The following is an 18,915-nucleotide window of genomic DNA, read 5'->3' as shown; positions in this document are numbered from 1 at the left end:
GCTCTCCACTGTAAAACAAATTACTTACTGCTGCTGCAGCTCTGCCAAACAGATCCCCTAACACAAGCAGCGTGTTGACAGTAGAGATGAGGTTTTCCTGCCACGGCTTGCGGAGGGCTCGGAGGCCCCTGGTTAAAAACACGTGATCTAACCGCCTTTTCCATTATTCCCCCCTAATATCAAGAAGGCAGGGCGGGTGTCTGAATATTTGAACAGGTTTCCCATTTACATCTGCCGACCCCTTTGAATTGTGTGCAAGGTAGTCAGTCAGTCAGGAAAGCAGGCAGGCTAGTCAGTCAACCTGTGCTGTTTGTGGCAGAATGCTACTGTTAGTGTGTGTGTGTGTGGCGCATCACAGTACAGGCATGATGCCTGAGGGATGTTTTCAGAGGACAAGAGCTAGCCGTAGCTACTTAGTTAACATTATTAAATATTTTTGTGGATTTGGCAGATATTTGTGAAAAATTACTTCAGATTTGTATCTTTATATTCTGACTTTACATTCACATGTGTAGCTCCAACTTTCATTGTCTTGAGTGAAGTATGCGCAAAAGTCTGTTTTTGGCATTCCGGAGCATATGAAGTCAGACAACAGGCCAGTACGTGTCCTTAGATTTGGGAGTATTCTACCTCCGGTGTGGTGTAGCCAGTCGGGTCTGGTCTCTGATGATTGGAGTAGGAGGTACCAGAGGGGTGTGAGTGCTCCCGGAACCCCTGCTGAGGTCAGGGTGTGATTTGGCTCACTTCCTGTAACACTTCCTAGCTGATGAGGGGGCGCTGCTGTGGTCGTAATTATAGTCGATTGGCCATCCTCCATGTTACCCCCAAGGCACAGAGCCATTTTCTCAGTCCGTGTAGGGAGTGAGTTTGTAGGTGGGCCTCTGGTTGATGTGACCTTTTGTCAATGTTATAAAAGATCATCTCTTTGTGTTTGAAACTCTAGCTACCTCATACTAAGAAGTGCTCCTTTGACCCCCCAAAATTACAAATTGGATTAACATTTTTAATTTCAATGCCTTTCCTGAAACTCACCATCTCTCTTCCCCTCTCAGCGGGGTACAGAGGGCTTCTGGAAGTCTGTGGCACACTACGTCCCCAGGGAGCCCACAGAGATGCGCATCCTCAACCCCTACTTCATCCAGGAGGCTGCCTTCCAGTTCATCGGCCTGCCGCTCAATAACGGCCTCATGGGCAAAGGGGTGAGTGACACTCGAACAGAAACCCGCTCCAGTTTAATGAAAATATTAAACTGGGAAGAATGTCCTGAAAAAAAACATGTATGATGCTATGTTTGCGGAAAATGGCATGTCTTCAGTCACCTGGATTCAGGTGGATAAGATTCAGCTCAGTTTGCAGTCCGCACGCAAACACATATGCAGACATGCATTTACACATTCAGTACAAAATGCATAGACTTACTCACTTTTTTAAAGTTCAAGAATACAAACACAGGCACACCCTGACAGAGTCGCATTCCCGCTTTCACTCTCTCACACATGCGACGAAACGGTAGAACGGTTCCACAGGCAGCCGGGAGCCTTTGACCGAGCGCGCGGTCATAACCAAAGTCGGTTGGACACACTTCAGGCCCCAAACAGTAGATTCGCTGTTCCTATGACAACCATCGCAACGCAGCACCTTGCCATGCCATCACAGGAAATTAAACCGTTAAAGGGATACGGCGAGATTCTGGTATTTTAAGCCATTTTATTTACCCAGAGTCAGATGATGTGCAGTATGAAGGAAGTTAGTGGCCGTTTTGCCAGGCTAACTAGCGTTAGCTTAATGACTGCAAGTCTACAAGTACAGTAGCATTATCCCGCAGTATGAATGACTAATTATAGATGGTCACGGAGCCACAAAGGAGTCGTTAAAGAGCGACAAGGCTTCAGGGCCACATTTTACAATGTTTTTTAAAGGAACTGTTTACGGAGGGAAAATGAAGGGCTAGACGTATTACTTCCTTAAATCCTCCACATAGATTCAGTTTGTTCTCATTTTGGTTTTGAGGAGGGCATCAGATGAGGCTGTAGATTCTGGACTGCCACAAGGTCTGCTGGTTTTCATCTCTCCTTGGCACCTAACTAGTCATGAGGCCACTTACCTGGTTTACTGGGACCGTGTTTGGCTGATCAAAGGGATAGGTTAAAGTCCAGCAGATGCCCTCCAGGATAGGAACTGTACAGCAGACTGGCTTGACAGACAGTTCCACAGAGGAGAGCAAGGGAGATGGGTTAGGCCGGGGGTAGGGAGGTGGGCTGCAAAAGGGGTTAGGGAGTTGGGAAGGGGTACACGAAATGTACAGCCTTCTGCCCTGAACACCTGGTCTACAGGAACATGTGTAGAACATGTGGGGAGCCCTGGTACCCCCTCAGTGTGTGTGGGTGGGGGGGACGGGGCTGTCCAAAACAACAATACTGATCAAGGCAGGGTGCAGCCTGACACATCATTCCCCTAAAATGCCCACCTTTCTTGCCCCTGATTAGTACTTGTGTGTGTTTGCGGGCTCACACAGCAGGGGGGACCCTAAGCTACACCTGCCCTAGGGCTCCAAATCAAGCTGAGGGGGCCTCAACCCCTCCAATTGTCCTCCCCATGTACCCCTAGGCTTTGAGGAAGTGAAGGTCTGCCCTCTCAAACTACTGTGACATTGGGGGAGCGGCTCTTTAAGCAAATTGTTGATCACGTTCAGATCAGGACAAGTTAACAACTTGGGCCCAGAACAAAGCCATGCGCAACGGGGAGTGGGAAAGGAGGGTGGTGCCAGACCAGTCACAGACTAGGAGCAAGATAGCACATTTAAAGGAAGATGGAGAATACAACGGTTCATATAGGCATTTTCAGTTTTGATTTGATTTCCCAATGCTTGCTTGTAATACCTAGTGCTCTTAGTGGAAAGGGTGTTGGGTCATTGACGACAAACTCATCTCACCTTCTTATAATGCTTTTTTCCTATATTGCACCCCAACATATGATACTACACACTATAAAAAAGTGACATGGCGCGGGTCGACTCATAACCCGCAGTCCCCACGATTATATCTGCTGGGCGGGCGGGTTTAGGGTCATGAAATATTGTGTGGATAAAGGCCGGGTTGAATAAAGAAAGAACAATACATTTAAAAAAAAATATATATATATATATACATATACAAAATACAGTTGAAGTCGGAAGTTTACACACACTTAGGTTGATGTCATTAAAACTTGTTTTTCAACCATTCCACACTATCTTGTTAACAAACTATAGTTTTGGCAAGTCGGTTAGTCGGTTAGGGCATTCATCTACTTTGTGCATGACACGTCATTTTTCCAACAATTGTTACAGACAGATTATTTAACTTATAATTCACTGTATCACATAAATAATCATAATTCCAGTGGGTTAGAAGTTTACATACACTAAGTTGACTGTGCCTTTAAACAGCTTGGAAAATTCCAGAAAATTATGTCATGGCTTTAGAAGTTTCTGACAGGCTAATTTACATCATTTGAGCCAATTGGAGGTGTACCTGGGGATGTATTTCAAGGCCTACCTTCAAACTCAATGCCTCTTTGCTTGACATCATAGGAAAATCAAAAGAAGAACCTCAGGAAAAAAAATTGTAGACCTCCACAACTCTGGTTCATCCTTGGGGACCATTTCTAAACGCCTGAAGGTACCATGTTCATCTGTACAAACAATAGTACGCAAGTATAAACACCATGGAACCACGCAGCAGTCATACCGCTCAGGTATGCGAAAAGTGAAAATCAATCCCAGAACAACAGCAAAGGACCTTGTGCAGATGCTGGAGGAAACCGGTACAAAAGTATCTAAATCCACAGTAAAACGAGTCCTATATCGAGATTACCTGAAAGGCCGGTCAGCAAGGAAGAAGCCACTGCTCCAAAACCGACAGACTAAGGTTTGCAACTGCACATGGGGACAAAGATTGTACTTTTTGGAGAATTGTCCTCTGGTCGGATGAAACAAAAATAGAACTGTTTGGCCATAATGACCACCAAGCTGAAGCTCACCATCCCAACCGTGAAGAACGGGGGTGACAGCATCATGTTGTGGGGGTGCTTTGCTGCGGGAGGGACAGGTGCACTTCACAAAATAGATGGCATCATGAGGATGGAAAACTATGTGGATATATTGAAGCAACATCTCAAAACATCAGTCAGGAAGTTAAAGCTTGGTCACAAATGGGTCTTCCAAATGGACAATGACCCCAAGCATACTTCCAAAGTTGTGGCAAAATGTCTTAAGGACAACAAAGTCAAGGTATTGGAGTGGCCATCACAAAGCCCTGACCTCAATCCTATAAAGAATTTGTGGGCGGAATTGAAAAAGCGTGTGCGAGCAAGGAGGCCTACAAACCTGACTCAGTTACACCAGCTCTGTCAGGAGGAATGGGCCAAAATTCACCCAACTTATTGTGGGAAGCTTGTGGAAGGCTACCTGAAATGTTTGACCCAAGTTACACCATTTAAATGCAATGCTACCAAATACTAATTGAGTGCATGTAAACTTTTGACCCACTGGGAATGTGATGAAAGAAATCAAATCTGAAAGAAATCATTCTCTCTACTATTATTCTGACATTTCACATTCTTAAAATAATGTGGTGATCCTAACTGACCTAAGACAGGGAATTCTTACTTGGATTAAATGTTAGGAATTGTGAAAAACTGAGTTTAAATGTATTTGGCTAAGGTGTATGTAAACTTCCGACTTCAACTGTATATATAAATTCTTGTGCAAGGCTACATTGAGTTTTTGCTTTTTAGGCTATCGGTCATTACTGCTTAAGCTTTAGGGCTTAACTTTACGCGAGCCAAATAGCCTACACGCCAATCACCAAACGCTTTTGGGAAAAGGCGGAAAAGTTAGCTTCGATCCACTAAGGTAAAAAGGACAATGCCTGAGTTTAATTAAATAAGAAATGGAGATTTTGAAAATAGAAAGGGAGGACCAGAAAAGTAATGTTTGGGAAAGATTTGGTGAAGTGGTAAAAAGAGGATGATAGCAGTGGCGGCAATGTTATGTGTGATGATTGTGAGGCGCTATAAAAAATTAGTCAGTCACAAGACGTGCCATAGGCCTATTTGAACTGTAGCCTACTGTTCAGATGAGTTATATGGACACTGACTATAACCTTTCACATTAGTCTTAATATTAACTCCTGCAGAATTAAACATTTCTTGCAGTAAAACGGTACACCAAATGTACATTTTGACTCGTGAACAGGAGTAGAGAAATATGATTCCTTGAGCATTTTCATAATCTACAGACGGTCATCTATCTTTATCAGCATCATAAAAGCTGATAGTATTAAAACCACTGGCTTTCATCAAGCTACCCACTCAAGAAAAAGCTTCAAACTGTAACCAATGGTTCAGGTTATCAGTCAACCTACCAGGATAGTTAAACAGCACAGGAGTGAAATCATCAACATGTATTGATCACATCTTCACTAATGCTGCAGATCCATCGGATATAGTGATCACAATATAGTAGCCATATCTAGGAAAACCTAAGTTCTAAAGGCTGGACCTAATATAGTGGTATAAAAGGTCATACAATAAGTTTTGTAGTGATTCCTATGTTGTTGATGTAAAGAATGTGTTTGTGTAATGAGGAGAAAACAGATGTTTCACTTGACACATTTTATGAAATTGCTTATCCCAGTTACTAATAAGCATGCACCCATTCAGAAAATTACTAAAAACTGTTAAATCCCTGTGGATTGATAAGGAATTGAAAATTGTATGGTTGAGAGGGATGAGGCAAAAGGAATGGCAAATAAATCTGGCTGCACAACAGAATTAAAATAAGAAACTATACTATGAACCAAAAATAAATGACAAAGAATGATAGTAAAACGCTTTGGAGCACCTTCAATTAAATTTTGGGAAAAAGGCGAACTCAGCTCCATCATTCATTGAATCAGATATCTCATTCATGACAAAACCGACTGATATTGCCAACTGCTTTAATTATTTTTTAATTGGCAAGATTAGCAAACACTACACATCCATGTATATCTGACCAAATTGTGAAAGACAATAATTGCAATTTTGAATTCCGTAAAGTGAGTGTGGAAGATGAACAAAAACACTTGTCTATCATCAAGGACAAGCCACTGGGGTCTAACAACTTAGGATAATAGTGGACAATATTGCCACTCCTATTTGCCATATCTTCAATTTAAGCCTACTAGAAAGTGTGTGCCCTCAGGCCTGGAGGGAAGAAAAAGTAATTCTGCTACTTAAGAATAGTAAACCCCCTTTACTGGCTCAAATAGCCTACCTATCAGCCTGTTACCAACCCTTGGTAAAAAATTGTGTTTAACCAGATACAATGCTATTTTACAGTAAACACATTTACAACAGACTTTCAGCACGCTTATAGGGGAAGGACATTCAACAAGCAGAGCACTTACACAAGTGACTGATGATTCGCTGAGAGAAATTGATAATAAGATTGTGGGGGCTGTTAGACTTCAGTGCTATATTGTGGATAAAGAGTTACCTGTCTAACAGAACAACGAGGGTGTTCTTTAATGGAAGCCTCTACAACATAATCCAGATAGAATCAGGAATTCCCCAGGGCAGCTGTCTAGGCTCCTTACTTTTTTTCAAACTTTACTAACGACATTTGAGTAAAGCCAGTGTGTCTATGAATGTGGATGACTCAACACTACACGTCAGCTACTACAGCAACTGAAATGACTGCAACGCCTAACAAAGAGCTGCAGTTCGTTTCAGAATGGGTGGCAAGGAATAAGTTAGTCCTAAATATTTCAAAAACTAAAAGCATTGTATTTGAGACAAATGATTCACTAAACCTTAAGCCTCAACTAAATATTGTGATAGATAATGTGGAAATTGAGCAAGTTGAGGTGACTAAGCTGCTTGGAGTAACCCTGGATTGTAAACTGTCATGGCCTAAACATACAACAGTAGCTAAGATGGGGAGAAGTCTGTCCATAATAAAGTGCTTCTCTACCTTCTTAACAGGCTCTAGTTTTGTCACACCTGTACTACTGTTCAGTTTTGTGGTCTGGTGCTACAGAGATTACAATTGGCTCAGAAAAAATTACAATTGGCTCAGAACAGGGCAGCACAGCAGTCCTTTGGATGTACAGTGGGGCAAAAAAGTATTTAGTCAGCCACCAATTGTGCAAGTTCTCCCACTTAAAAAGATGAGAGAGGCCTGTAATTTTCATCATAGGTACACTTCAACTATGACAGACAAACGAGAGAAAAAAATCCTGAAAATCACATGGTAGGATTTTTTATGAATTTATTTGCACTTTGTTATATACTTTGTTATATACCCTTTGTTGGCAATGACAGAGGTCAAATGTTTTCTGTAAGTCTTCACAAGGTTTTCACACACTGTTGCTGGTAATTTTGGCCCATTCCTCCATGCAGATCTCCTCTAGAGCAGTGATGTTTTGGGGCTGTTGCTGGGCAACACGGACTTTCAACTCCCTCCAAAGATGTTCTATGGGATTGAGATCTGGAGACTGGCTAGGCCTCTCCAGGACCTTGAAATGCTTCTTATGAAGCCACTCCTTCGTTGCCCGGGCGGTGTGTTTGGGATCATTGTCATGCTGAAAGACCCAGCCACGTTTCATCTTCAATGCCCTTGCTGGTGGAAGGAGGTTTTCACTCAAAATCTCACGATACATGGCCCCATTCATTCTTTCCTTTACACGGATCAGTCGTCCTGGTCCCTTTGCAGAAAAACAGCCCCAAAGCATGATGTTTCCACCCCTATGCTTCACAGTAGGTATTGTGTTCTTTGGAAGCAACTCAGCATTCTTTGTCCTCCAAACACGACGAGTTGAGTTTTTACCAAAAAGTTATATTTTGGTTTCATCTGACCATATGACATTCTCCCAATCTTCTTCTTGATCATCCAAATGCTCTCTAGCAAACTTCAGACGGGCCTGGACATGTACTGGCTTAAGCAGGGGGACCCGTCTGGCACTGCAGGATTTGAGTCCCTGGCCGCGTAGTGTGTTACTGATGGTAGGCTTTGTTACTTTGGTCCCAGCTCTCTGCAGGTCATTCACTAGGTCCCCCCGTGTGGTTCTGGGATTTTTGTTCACCGTTCTTGTGATCATTTTTACCCCACGGGGTGAGATCTTGCGTGGAGCCTCAGATCGAGGGAGATTATCAGTGGTCTTGTATGTCTTCCATTTCCTAATAATTGCTCCCACAGTTGATTTCTTCAAACCAAGCTGCTTATCTATTGCAGATTCAGTCTTCCCAACATGGTGCAGGTCTACAATTTTGTTTCTGGTGTCCTTTGACAGCTCTTTGGTCTTGGCCATAGTGGAGTTTGGAGTGTGACTGTTTGAGGTTGTGGACAGGTGTCTTTTATACTGATAACAAGTTCAAACAGGTGCCATTAATACAGGAGACGAGTGAAGGACAGAGGAGCCTCTTAAAAAAGAAGTTACAGTTCTGTGAGAGCCAGAAATCTTGCTTGTTTGTCGGTGACCAAATACTTATTTTCCACCATAATTTGCAAATAAATTCATTAAAAATCCTACAATGTGATTTTCTGGATTTTTTTTCTAATTTTGTCTGTCATAGTTGAAGTGTACCTATGATGAAAATTACAGGCCTCGTCTTTTTAAGTGGGAGAACTTGCACAATTGGTGGCTGACTAAATACATTTTTGCCCCACTGTATACAAAGAGCAAACCATTAATAATATTCATTTAAATCTCTCCTGGCTCAAAGTACAGGAGAGATTGACTTCATTACTACTGTGAGTGCTGTTAACATGTTGAAAGCACAGAGCTGTCTGTTTTTAAACGACTAGCACACAGCTCAGACACCCATGCATACCCCACAAGACATGCCACCGTCTCTTCACAGTCCCCAAGTCCTTAACAGACTATGGGAGGCGAACAGTACTACATAGAGCCATCACTACATAATCAGGTAACTGATGCAAGCAATAAAATCAGATTTTTTTTAAACAGATAAAAATACACCTTATGAAACAGCGGGGACTGTGAAGCAACACAAACATAGGCACTAAACACATGTACACATGGATTTTGTGTTGTAGATATGTGCTAGTGGAGTATGGGCCTGAGGGCACTCACTTAGTGTGTTGTGAATTCTGTAATTAATGTATTGTAATGTTTTTAAAATTGTATAACTGCCTTAATTTTGCCGGACCCCAGGAAGAGTACTTGCTGCCTTGGCAGCAGCTTATGGGGCAGCTTATACAAATACATAAAATATGCAACCAAGTCGAACTGAAATCCTATCAGAAACATGTTGGGTCGTTTTCACAGCTTTTGTATTTCCTTACAACCGGTCAAACTGATGTCAATTGGAAATTTGGCACTGAAAATGTTTCCCATTTTTCTTTTCTTTTTCCCCGGTCCCTAAATGTCTTTGCTCTGCGAAAGAAGCAGGGATGACATTACTTTACCGATGTCAACTAGATTGAAGCATTCATTCTATAATTTATGACATTCTGGCGAGCAAGGGTTTATTTAGTCTTCTAGGTTAATGTATACTGACAGAAAAAAAGCTGCATGTATTTAATCATAGACAAGTTGACTAACAAATTACAGAAATTCTAAGCAGAAACATATGTAAATTAGGCAAAGAAAATCCTGCATCCCCGTCATAAAATCATTCCGCCGTCTCTGATGCGTGCGGGCCTCAGATTTTCACTTCATCGCATAGTCAGGTGTTTGCAGATGGGTTATTAAATATTGCAGGCGGGTGCAGTTGAACAAACAGCTGATCCGTGCACCACTAATGGCCGTCTCTGCTTTTCCTTCTCCAGAACATTCCAACCCTGGGGACCGTCGCCATAACAATGGCGCTGCATAACTGTGATGAGGTGGTGGTGGCTGGCTTCGGTTATGACATGAACATGCCTCACGCACCCTTGCACTACTACGAAACAGTCAAGATGTCCGCCATCAAAGAGGTGCGTGTTTTTGTTGCATTCATATCAACTGGAAATGGGTGCATCTCAGTAGTCTTCGAGTGGCGTGTCCTCTCCTTGTCTACGCTAAGTCAATGTGAAAGAACTGGAAGGGTGAAAACGCATTGTCAGTGCACAAATCCACTGTATTGCTTTCCCCGATCCTGTGTTTTCAGGAGAGTGCAGATGAGAGAGCGGAGACTACATTGGCTCCCCGCTAGACCTGTTAGACTGACGAGAGTGTTATTCCATTATCTGTGTCTTTTGATTGGCTCTCGTATTCCCCCTCCTCCCTTTGAACTATGACCAAATAAATTACCCCAAGACGGAGCGTTTTAATCCTCCACTCCAGACTTCATCAGTGTTCTGTTATTACAGATGTCACAGAGGGGAGCTGACGTAGGAACTATGAGCTCAGAATGATAACCTTTGTCTAAACTCCCAGTGAACTCCTGACATTTGCCATGTTGAGCAATGCAATCAATGGAAACATCATCTAGTAGGTATATAGTCATTGGAACACTAAAAGACTACCGCTCCCTTCCGTTGGTGGTAATGTGCTGAGGTCACCTCTGAGGGGGTGATGAGATGCAGTAGTATCCTTACTTACTCACTGTCTGACGTGAACTAGTCCCCTCCTTCAGCCAGTGTTACCCACCGTAGACGCGAGATGGATCAAGGTGCACTTTGGGGTGTTTTTCAACTTTCTCTAGCTTAGCGTAAAGGGGTCATACAGGAGTGAATGTAGAATACCACACAGTACAGCATGGCTGTACACAGCATTTGTATGTGTGTGTTATGTGGATGCAAAGATGTTAAAGCAAGAGGGAGGTTGCTTCCATATCATCTACTTTCTGAACTAGCTCCTCATCCCTGGACTTTCAGCCTGAATCAGATAGCAAGGCCTGAAGAGAGACACCGCTCTGTGTTACCGCTCACATGGGTTTCCCGACCATGCTCCCTGCAGAGCATTGAAACCCTAGCCCTGGTTCTGTGTGAGTGAGATCCGTCAGTGTCCGGGCCGACCCAGACAGGCCAGGGGCACTCGAGCGGCTCGGTCCCACAGCTTGGAGCCAGGTGGGTTCCCTGGGGCAGCTGTGGGGCCAGGTTCAGCCTAGTCCTCGCACTCTCAGGCCCCAGAGCCCACCACCTGCTCTGGTTACACACTCTGCCAACCGGACTGAGGGCCTGGATCACAATGGGGAGGGAAACGCGGTGTGGCTCCATATACACACAAACACTCTAATCTATCACACATTTATCAGAAAAACAATGCATGCTTTTACTAAAGTGCCTATGGCAAGGCTCTTAACCAGGTCAAGTGAAATATTTTGATGCAGAGAGATGATGCAAACAGAATAGAATGCAAGGAACGTCCTTCAAGTTTAGGCTGATGAGAACAGGGTCTTTGAACCTGAACTGCATTCATCTGACATTCTTCTTGTTTCTGATTGTGTTCCCTTGCACCTCCACAGTCCTGGACACACAACATATCCAAGGAGAAGGAGTTCCTCCGCAAGCTGGTGAAGGCCAACATCATCACGGACCTGACTAACGGGATCTGAGTCTGACCATCCAAGAGGTTTGCCTTTTCCCAAAAGAACTACAGAACAGAGGATGCTGGGAATGAACCTGGGTGGTGGTGGTGGGGGGGGAGGGGGAAGAGGACCCTTAGAACCCAGACCCTGGTGGTCTGCACACTGTCTGAGTTTTTATGTAGAGGAGATTTAAGCGGATGACTCGAAGGAAAGGCGCACATATGTGCCTTCTGACCCAGAGGCTCCTGTCTGACACAGCCAGGAGGGACGGGCATGGATCGAACGCCAGTGAGCGGACAATTGGACAACCGCGTTTACCGTTTTGAAACCAGCGAGCATCGAATGAAACATGAGTGGTATGGAAGAGGAGGACGGAAGGTCTGACAGACAGATGTAGAGACTGACAGACTGCAAGAGAGAGACAGGGACAGATAGTTACAGCAGTGCCAAATGTACCTCGTTACAATGGGGGGAGGAGAATAACTCTCCCTCTACTGCCTGAATGTATTTACTTCAACAGTTTAAATGTCAAAGATTTTTACTATGCTTTTTAACAAGCTCCAGCGACCTCCACCCCATCCCCAGTTCTCTCAGTACTGTCTTTCCCAGCGAGCCTCCTTCCAGGCCTGGCGGGGAGAAACCTTTTTCAAACCTCTATCTCCCCCTTCTCACTTCCATATCGGCAGGCGTTTGAGGCCACCGTGCATTTTGAGATGAGCATTTTGGATTTTAACAGGAAGTTTAAACCTGGATTATTTTATCTTGGTTGAATTTATTTATAATTTAAGGCTGATAGAGCACTAACTTTCTTTTCCGTCTAACAGTTCGCCATAACTTGCTTCCTCAATGACATGTTGTTGAGTAGATGTCCCTCAAATCCTAGTATTTCTATTATGGCTCTTCAAAAAGTGTTGTGAATACCATTATGTGAGCGGTGGGGCAGCAGCCTAGGCCTAGGTTACCAGCCACGCAGCGAGCGTGGCGATGGGAACTCTCCATTATTTGTGTGGTGCTGAGAAACATTCCTAATTTGTCCACGTGCAGAGCTTATGTTCCCTTCCGCCATGAAACTATATGTTGCCAAGTTTATTTTCCCTGACTCGTAGCACAATCGAAAATTGTTAGCTTAACCTTTATTTTTTATTTCTCCTGTTATGATGGTTGAATATACACCATCATGGAAACAGTGAAATGCCCGTTTTAGAGACAACAACCTGGTAGATGGATACACATTTAAAGGGCAAGCAGGTGTTTGTTTACGATAATTATGTTTATTATCAGTTAATTATTACATGAATTAACCTTGCACAGGCTATATAAAGTTTCAATCTGTGGCTGGTAAAAGTTTGAGTAGCCAATTTTTGCAGCCTTATAGCCTATTCGAATCTGGGAATTGTTTGTTTCAAATTAAACAATATTGAATGTAAAGGTATTGTTTTATGTCGGCTGTAGGCTTTCATCAGTTAAGAAGGCTAATTGGAAGGCTCTTTTTAAAAGCGATTTGAGTTAATGTGCTGCATTGTGAATTATAAGAGAGGTTTATCATTCTTAGTTCATGGCATTCTTTTATCCAAATCTTGAATAGACATGCAGACAAATTAATACAGGGAAGGGGAACACCTATTACCCTCCTACTCTGGAGTCATAAAAACAATTTAAATATATACTTTTTTTGGCGGGTCACGGATCGGCTCTCTGAACAATTCTATGTGGTTGGTTCGGGTTGTGGAGAAAAATCTGTCCTGATGTCAAATATCGGTTGGAGCTCGGAATTGTTGTGCCTGACCCTTGCAAGATTGCAGTAAATTATCCACAGGAGTTGTATTATAATATCCTTTTGACTTGCAATACTGGTATTACAATGTGAAAGCTTACTGGTCCCAAGTTTCTCAGCAAAAAAAACGTCCATTTATTTGTTGTTGTTAGTTACAGTTAAGTATTTAAGTGTTTCTCTGTGCACTGCAGTGGTTCAGTATTGACCAGATAAGACCACGCTATGGTTGCATTTTCTGCCTCCCTCGCCGCTTCCCTCAACATCTTCAACAAAACTTAAGAATGTAATTTTTAAGATTTGAATATTTAAAAATGTACCGAATGTAATAATCAGCTTTATATGGTGAATTTTATTCTGGCATACGTTTTTTGTTTGTACCTTTTTTGGGGTGACATTTGAGGTTTTTTTTGAAAGTCAGTCATTTTCTATGAGACTTTTTCAATTAATAAGATTTTTTTTTGTGCTTCCTGGACTGGACAGGAATTTAAACAGAATTGACCCCAACCCTGTTTTTCCAGCCTGGTCACTAAGCAGAATATAGCTATTAAAACTGGAGACAACAATGACATCATACAGGAAACCTCACCATATCACTCATTGGGAGAGGTCTATATCAATTATCACCTTGCCCTGTGCAATCAATCACTGGCAAGGTCATTACACTTCAAATCACAAGTGTTGCTGTTTCTTTTTATATTATATACAGTGGGGAGAACAAGTATTTGATACTCTGCCGATTTTGCAGGTTTTCCTACTTACAAAGCATGTAGAGGTCTGTAATTTTTTATCGTAGGTACACTTCAGCTGTGAGAGACGGAATCTAAAACAAAAATCCAGAAAATCACATTGTATGATTTTTAAGTAATTAATTTGCATTTTATTGCATGACATAAGTATTTGATCACCTACCAACCAGTAAGAATTCCGGCTCTCACAGACCTGTTAGTTTTTCTTTAAGAAGCCCTCCTGTTCTCCACTCATTACCTGTATTAACTGCACCTGTTTGTACTCGTTCCCCTGTATAAAAAGACACCTGTTGTTAAGGTTTTCTTCTGTTGAAGGAGAGGTGGACCAAAACGCAGCGTGGTTATTTTTGATACATCTTTAATAAAGATGACAATAGAACAATATACAAAAACAAGAAACGTGAAAAACCGAAAACAGCCTTATCTGGTGTAACAAACACAAAGACAGGAACAATCACCCACAAAACCCAACACCAAACATGCTACCTAAATATGGTTCCCAATCAGAGACAATGACTAACACCTGCCTCTGATTGAGAACCATGTCAGGCCAAACACAGAAACAGACAAACTAGACACTCAACATAGAATGCCCACTCAGATCACACCCTGACCAAACAAAACATAGAAACATACAAAGCAAACTATGGTCAGGGTGTGACACCTGTCCACATACTCAATCAAACAGACTCCAACCTCTCCACAATGGCCAAGACCAGAGAGCTGTGTAAGGACATCAGGGATAAAATTGTAGATCTGCACAAGGCTGGGATGGGCTACAGGACAATAGGCAAGCAGCTTGGTGAGAAGGCAACAACTGTTGGCACAATTATTAGAAAATGGAAGAAGTTCAAGATGACAGTCAATCACCCTAGGTCTGGGGCTCCATGCAAGATCTCACCTCGTGGGGCATCAATGATCATGAGGAAGGTGAGGGATCAGCCCAGAACTACACGGCAGGACCTGGTCAATGACCTGAAGAGAGCTGGGACCACAGTCTCAAAGAAAACCATTAGTAACACATTACACCGTCATGGATTAAAATCCTGCAGCGCACGCAAGGTCCCCCTGCTCAAACCGGCGCATTTCCAGGCCCGTCTGAAGTTTGCCAATGACCATCTGGATGATCCAGAGGAGGAATGGGAGAAGGTCATGTGGTCTGATGAGACAAAAATAGAGCTTTTTGGTCTAAACTCCACTCGCTGTGTTTGGAGGAAGAAGGATGAGTACAACCCCAAGAACACCATCCCAACCGTGAAGCATGTAGGTGGAAACCTCATTCTTTGGGGATGCTTTTCTGCAAAGGGGACCGGACGACTGCACCTTATTGAGGGGAGGATGGATGGGGCCATGTATCGCAAGATCTTGGCCAACAACCTCCTTCCCTCAGTAAGAGCATTGAAGATGGGTCGTGGCTGGGTCTTCCAGCATGACAACGACCCAAAACACACAGCCAGGGCAACTAAGGAGTGGCTCCGTAAGAAGCATCTCAAGGTCCTGGAGTGGCCTAGCCAGTCTCCAGACCTGAACCCAATAGAAAATCTTTGGAGGGAGCTGAAAGTCTGTATTGCCCAGCGACAGCCCCGAAACCTGAAGGATCTGGAGAAGGTCTGTATGGAGGAGTGGGCAAAAATCCCTGCTGCAGTGTGTGCAAACCTGGTCAAGAACTACAGGAAATGAATGATCTCTGTAATTGCAAACAAAGGTTTCTGTACCAAATATTAAGTTCTGCTTTTCTGATGTATCAAATACTTATGTCATGCAATAAAATGCAAATTAATTACTTAAAAAATCATACAATGTGATTTTCTGGATTTTTGTTTTAGATTCCGTCTCTCGCAGTTGAAGTGTACCTATGATAAAAATGACAGACCTCTACATGCTTTGTATGTAGGAAAACCTGCAAAATCGGCAGTGTATCAAATACTTATTCTCCCCTCTGTATATATACAGTGCCTTCAGAAAGTATTCATGCCCCTTGATTTATGCCACATTCTGTTACAGCCTGAATTCAAAATAGATTTTCTCACCCATCTACACACAATACCCCATAATGACATTTTTTTTAAATGTATCACATTTATTTCAAATAAGATATTTATGTATTTAACTTACATAAGTATTCACAACCCTGAGTCAATACTTTGTAATAGGCGCCAAAGATGCTTCTACATCTGTCTTTTTTTGGTTAAGTTTCTAAGAGTTTGCACACTTGGATTGTACAATATTTGCCCATTATTCTTTTTCAAATTCTTCTATCTCTGTCAAGTGTATAGTTGATCATCTCTAGACAACTATTTTAAAGTCTTGCCATAGATTTTCAAGACGATTTAAGTCAAAACTGTAACTAGGCCACAGAAGCATTCAAATATATCTTGTTAAGCAACTCTAGTATAGATTTGGCCTTGTTTGAGGTATTGTTGTCCTGCTAAAAGGTGAATTTGTCTGCCAAGTTTTCCTCTAGAATTTTCCCTTTGCTTATAGATGTATTTCTCTTACTTTTATCCCCCCAAAACTCCCTAGTCCTTGCCAATGACAAGCATACCCATAACGTGATGCAGCCACCACCATGCTTGAAAATATGAAGTAGTAATTGGATTTGCCCCAAATGTAAAGCTTTGTATTTAGGACAAAAAGTTAATTTCTTTGCTACATTTTTTGCAGTATTATTGCAAACAGGATGCATGTTTTGGAATATTTTTATTCTGTCCAGGCTTCCTTCTATCCACTCTGTCAGTTAGGTTAGTATTGCGGAGTAACTGACTGGGTGTATTGATGCACCATCCAGAGCCTAATTAATAACATCACCCCATGCTCAAAGGGATATTCAGTGTCTTCTTTAAAAAATAAGAAATTCACTCCTCGATTGAGGGCCCTTACAATTATCTGTATGTATGGGGTAGAGAGATTGGGTAGTTACTCCATAATCATGTCAGCCACTATTATTGAACATGGAATGAGTCTGTGCAACTTATTATGCGATTTGTTAAGCACATTTTTATTCCTTAACTTATTTAGGCTTGCCAAAACAAAAGGATTAAATATTTATTGATTCAAGACATTTCGGCTTTTAATTTTGCAATCATTTCTAATATTTTCTACAAACAAAATTCCACGTTGACATTATTGGGAATGGAGTACCACAGTAAGTGTTAAAATACCAATAAAACCTAGTGGTCAAACAGGGAAATGGTTCCAATCGTTTCTCCACCATTCATTTTTCCCATAGGGGATTTTGGAAACACTCCAAATAAAGGGCCTGTGTTTCGTGTAGGCTTACCCTGGCGTGACATTTTATTAACCATGTAAATCTCTCTCGGACAAAGTGACTTTTATAAATATATATTTACCCCTCAAAATGAAGTCATTTGCTGCTAATGTGGCTATCATAAAGGACTACAAATGCCATGATGATCTGGATTGAAACTGCGAAATTGAGGCAAAGGTAAAAATCTCTGGATTAACCATCTAATGCTAGCTAGGTATAGTAATGAATAAATAGGCTACATTTCTTTAAATGGACAATAAATTGACACAATACCTGTCAGCAAAAGTATCAGTTATAGATGACGCTCGGGAGTTTTGCGTGATGTCTACTTTTATGCTAATTGTAATTTTTGAATCTGAGAGTAAGTAGAGCCGGATGTATTGATAAATGTCACCTCGTCCGAGAGATTTACATGGTTATCAAAACGTTATGCCAGGGTAAGCTTACACGTTTCAAAAGTGAATGGTGGAAACATTATTGGAACCTGTTTTGACAGCTAGGTTTTATGGGTATTATGACACCTCCACTGTGGTGCCCTATTGTGTGTAGATCAGTGACACAACCTCCATTGAATCAATTTTAAATTCAGGCTGTAACAATATTTGGTAAGAGTGAAGCATTGTGGATACTTTCTGAAGGCATTTTATAAACGTCTGTGTGTGTGTGTATATATAGACTTTGTCCTATCTGCGACTTGTTAATAAATACATTGACCCTTTGGTCGCTTGGTAAGGTGACTGATGGATGGTGTGTGTTTATTTGTTTTGTTTGTTTTTGGTTAAAACATAAAGAACTGTCAATGGGTGGTCTAGTGTGCAGGCAACTATCTGTGCAGGCCTTACTTAGGTTACAAGGCCCTGGTGTTCTTTCCTGTTCTGCAGCCCCCATACTATAGCTGTGTCCATTATTCTTTTATAGAGATTAGACTCCACAGGAAACATACTGTTAAGATTTTTTTTAGCATTGGTCATTGGTCTAAGCCTGGAGCAGGATTTCCTGATTCATGCTACCTGCTGAGAGACAGGAAATCATTTTTAAAGCCCTTTCCACTACTTCCTCTTGCACACTTTCTCTCTCTTCTTCATCTGCCAAACCCTTATGAAGATCTAGTTTCATTGTACAGTCGTGGCCAAAAGTTTTGAGAATGACACAAATATTAATTTTCACAAAGTCTGCTGCCTCAGTTTGTCTGATGGCAATTTGCATATACTCCAGAATGTTTTGAAGAGTGATCAGATGAATTGCAATTAATTGCAAAGTCCCTCTTTGCCATGCAAATGAACTGAATCCCCCAAAAAACCTTTCTGCTGCATTTCAGCCCTGCCACAAAAGGACCAGCTAACATCATGTCATTGATTCTCTCGTTAACACGGGTGTGAGTGTTGATGAGGACAAGGCTGGAGATCACTCTGTCATGCTGATTGAGTTTGAATAACAGACTGGAAGCTTCAAAAGGAGGGTGGTGCTTGGAATCCTTGTTCTTCCTCTGTCATCCATGGTTACCTGCAAGGAAACATGTGCCATCATCATTGCTTTGCACAAAAAGGGCTTCACAGGCAAGGATATTGCTGCCAGTAAGTTTGCACCTAAATCAACCATTTATCAGATCATCAAGAACTTCAAGGAGA

General features: G+C 42.1%; 1 protein-coding gene across 4 annotated transcripts in view; it reads left to right on the top strand.

The window, feature by feature from the left end:
* Window positions 1-13,760, top strand: part of LOC112260287 (CMP-N-acetylneuraminate-beta-1,4-galactoside alpha-2,3-sialyltransferase) — an 87,648-nt gene extending 73,888 nt beyond the window's left edge. For all 4 annotated transcript variants that reach the window (XM_024435279.2, XM_024435276.2, XM_024435277.2 and 1 more), the window contains 3 exons: window positions 1,053-1,199; window positions 9,818-9,964; window positions 11,437-13,760. In XM_024435279.2, coding sequence (XP_024291047.1) covers window positions 1,053-1,199; window positions 9,818-9,964; window positions 11,437-11,526 — 384 coding nt within the window. In that variant the 3' untranslated portion in view covers window positions 11,527-13,760. The remainder of the gene's footprint in view (window positions 1-1,052; window positions 1,200-9,817; window positions 9,965-11,436) is intronic.
* The last annotated feature ends 5,155 nt before the right edge of the window (window positions 13,761-18,915 follow it).

The sequence above is a fragment of the Oncorhynchus tshawytscha genome, linkage group LG10 (assembly GCF_018296145.1).
Source record: "Oncorhynchus tshawytscha isolate Ot180627B linkage group LG10, Otsh_v2.0, whole genome shotgun sequence".
In the NCBI taxonomy this organism is placed as follows: domain Eukaryota; kingdom Metazoa; phylum Chordata; class Actinopteri; order Salmoniformes; family Salmonidae; genus Oncorhynchus; species Oncorhynchus tshawytscha.
This window is presented reverse-complemented; position numbering and strand designations above follow the sequence as displayed.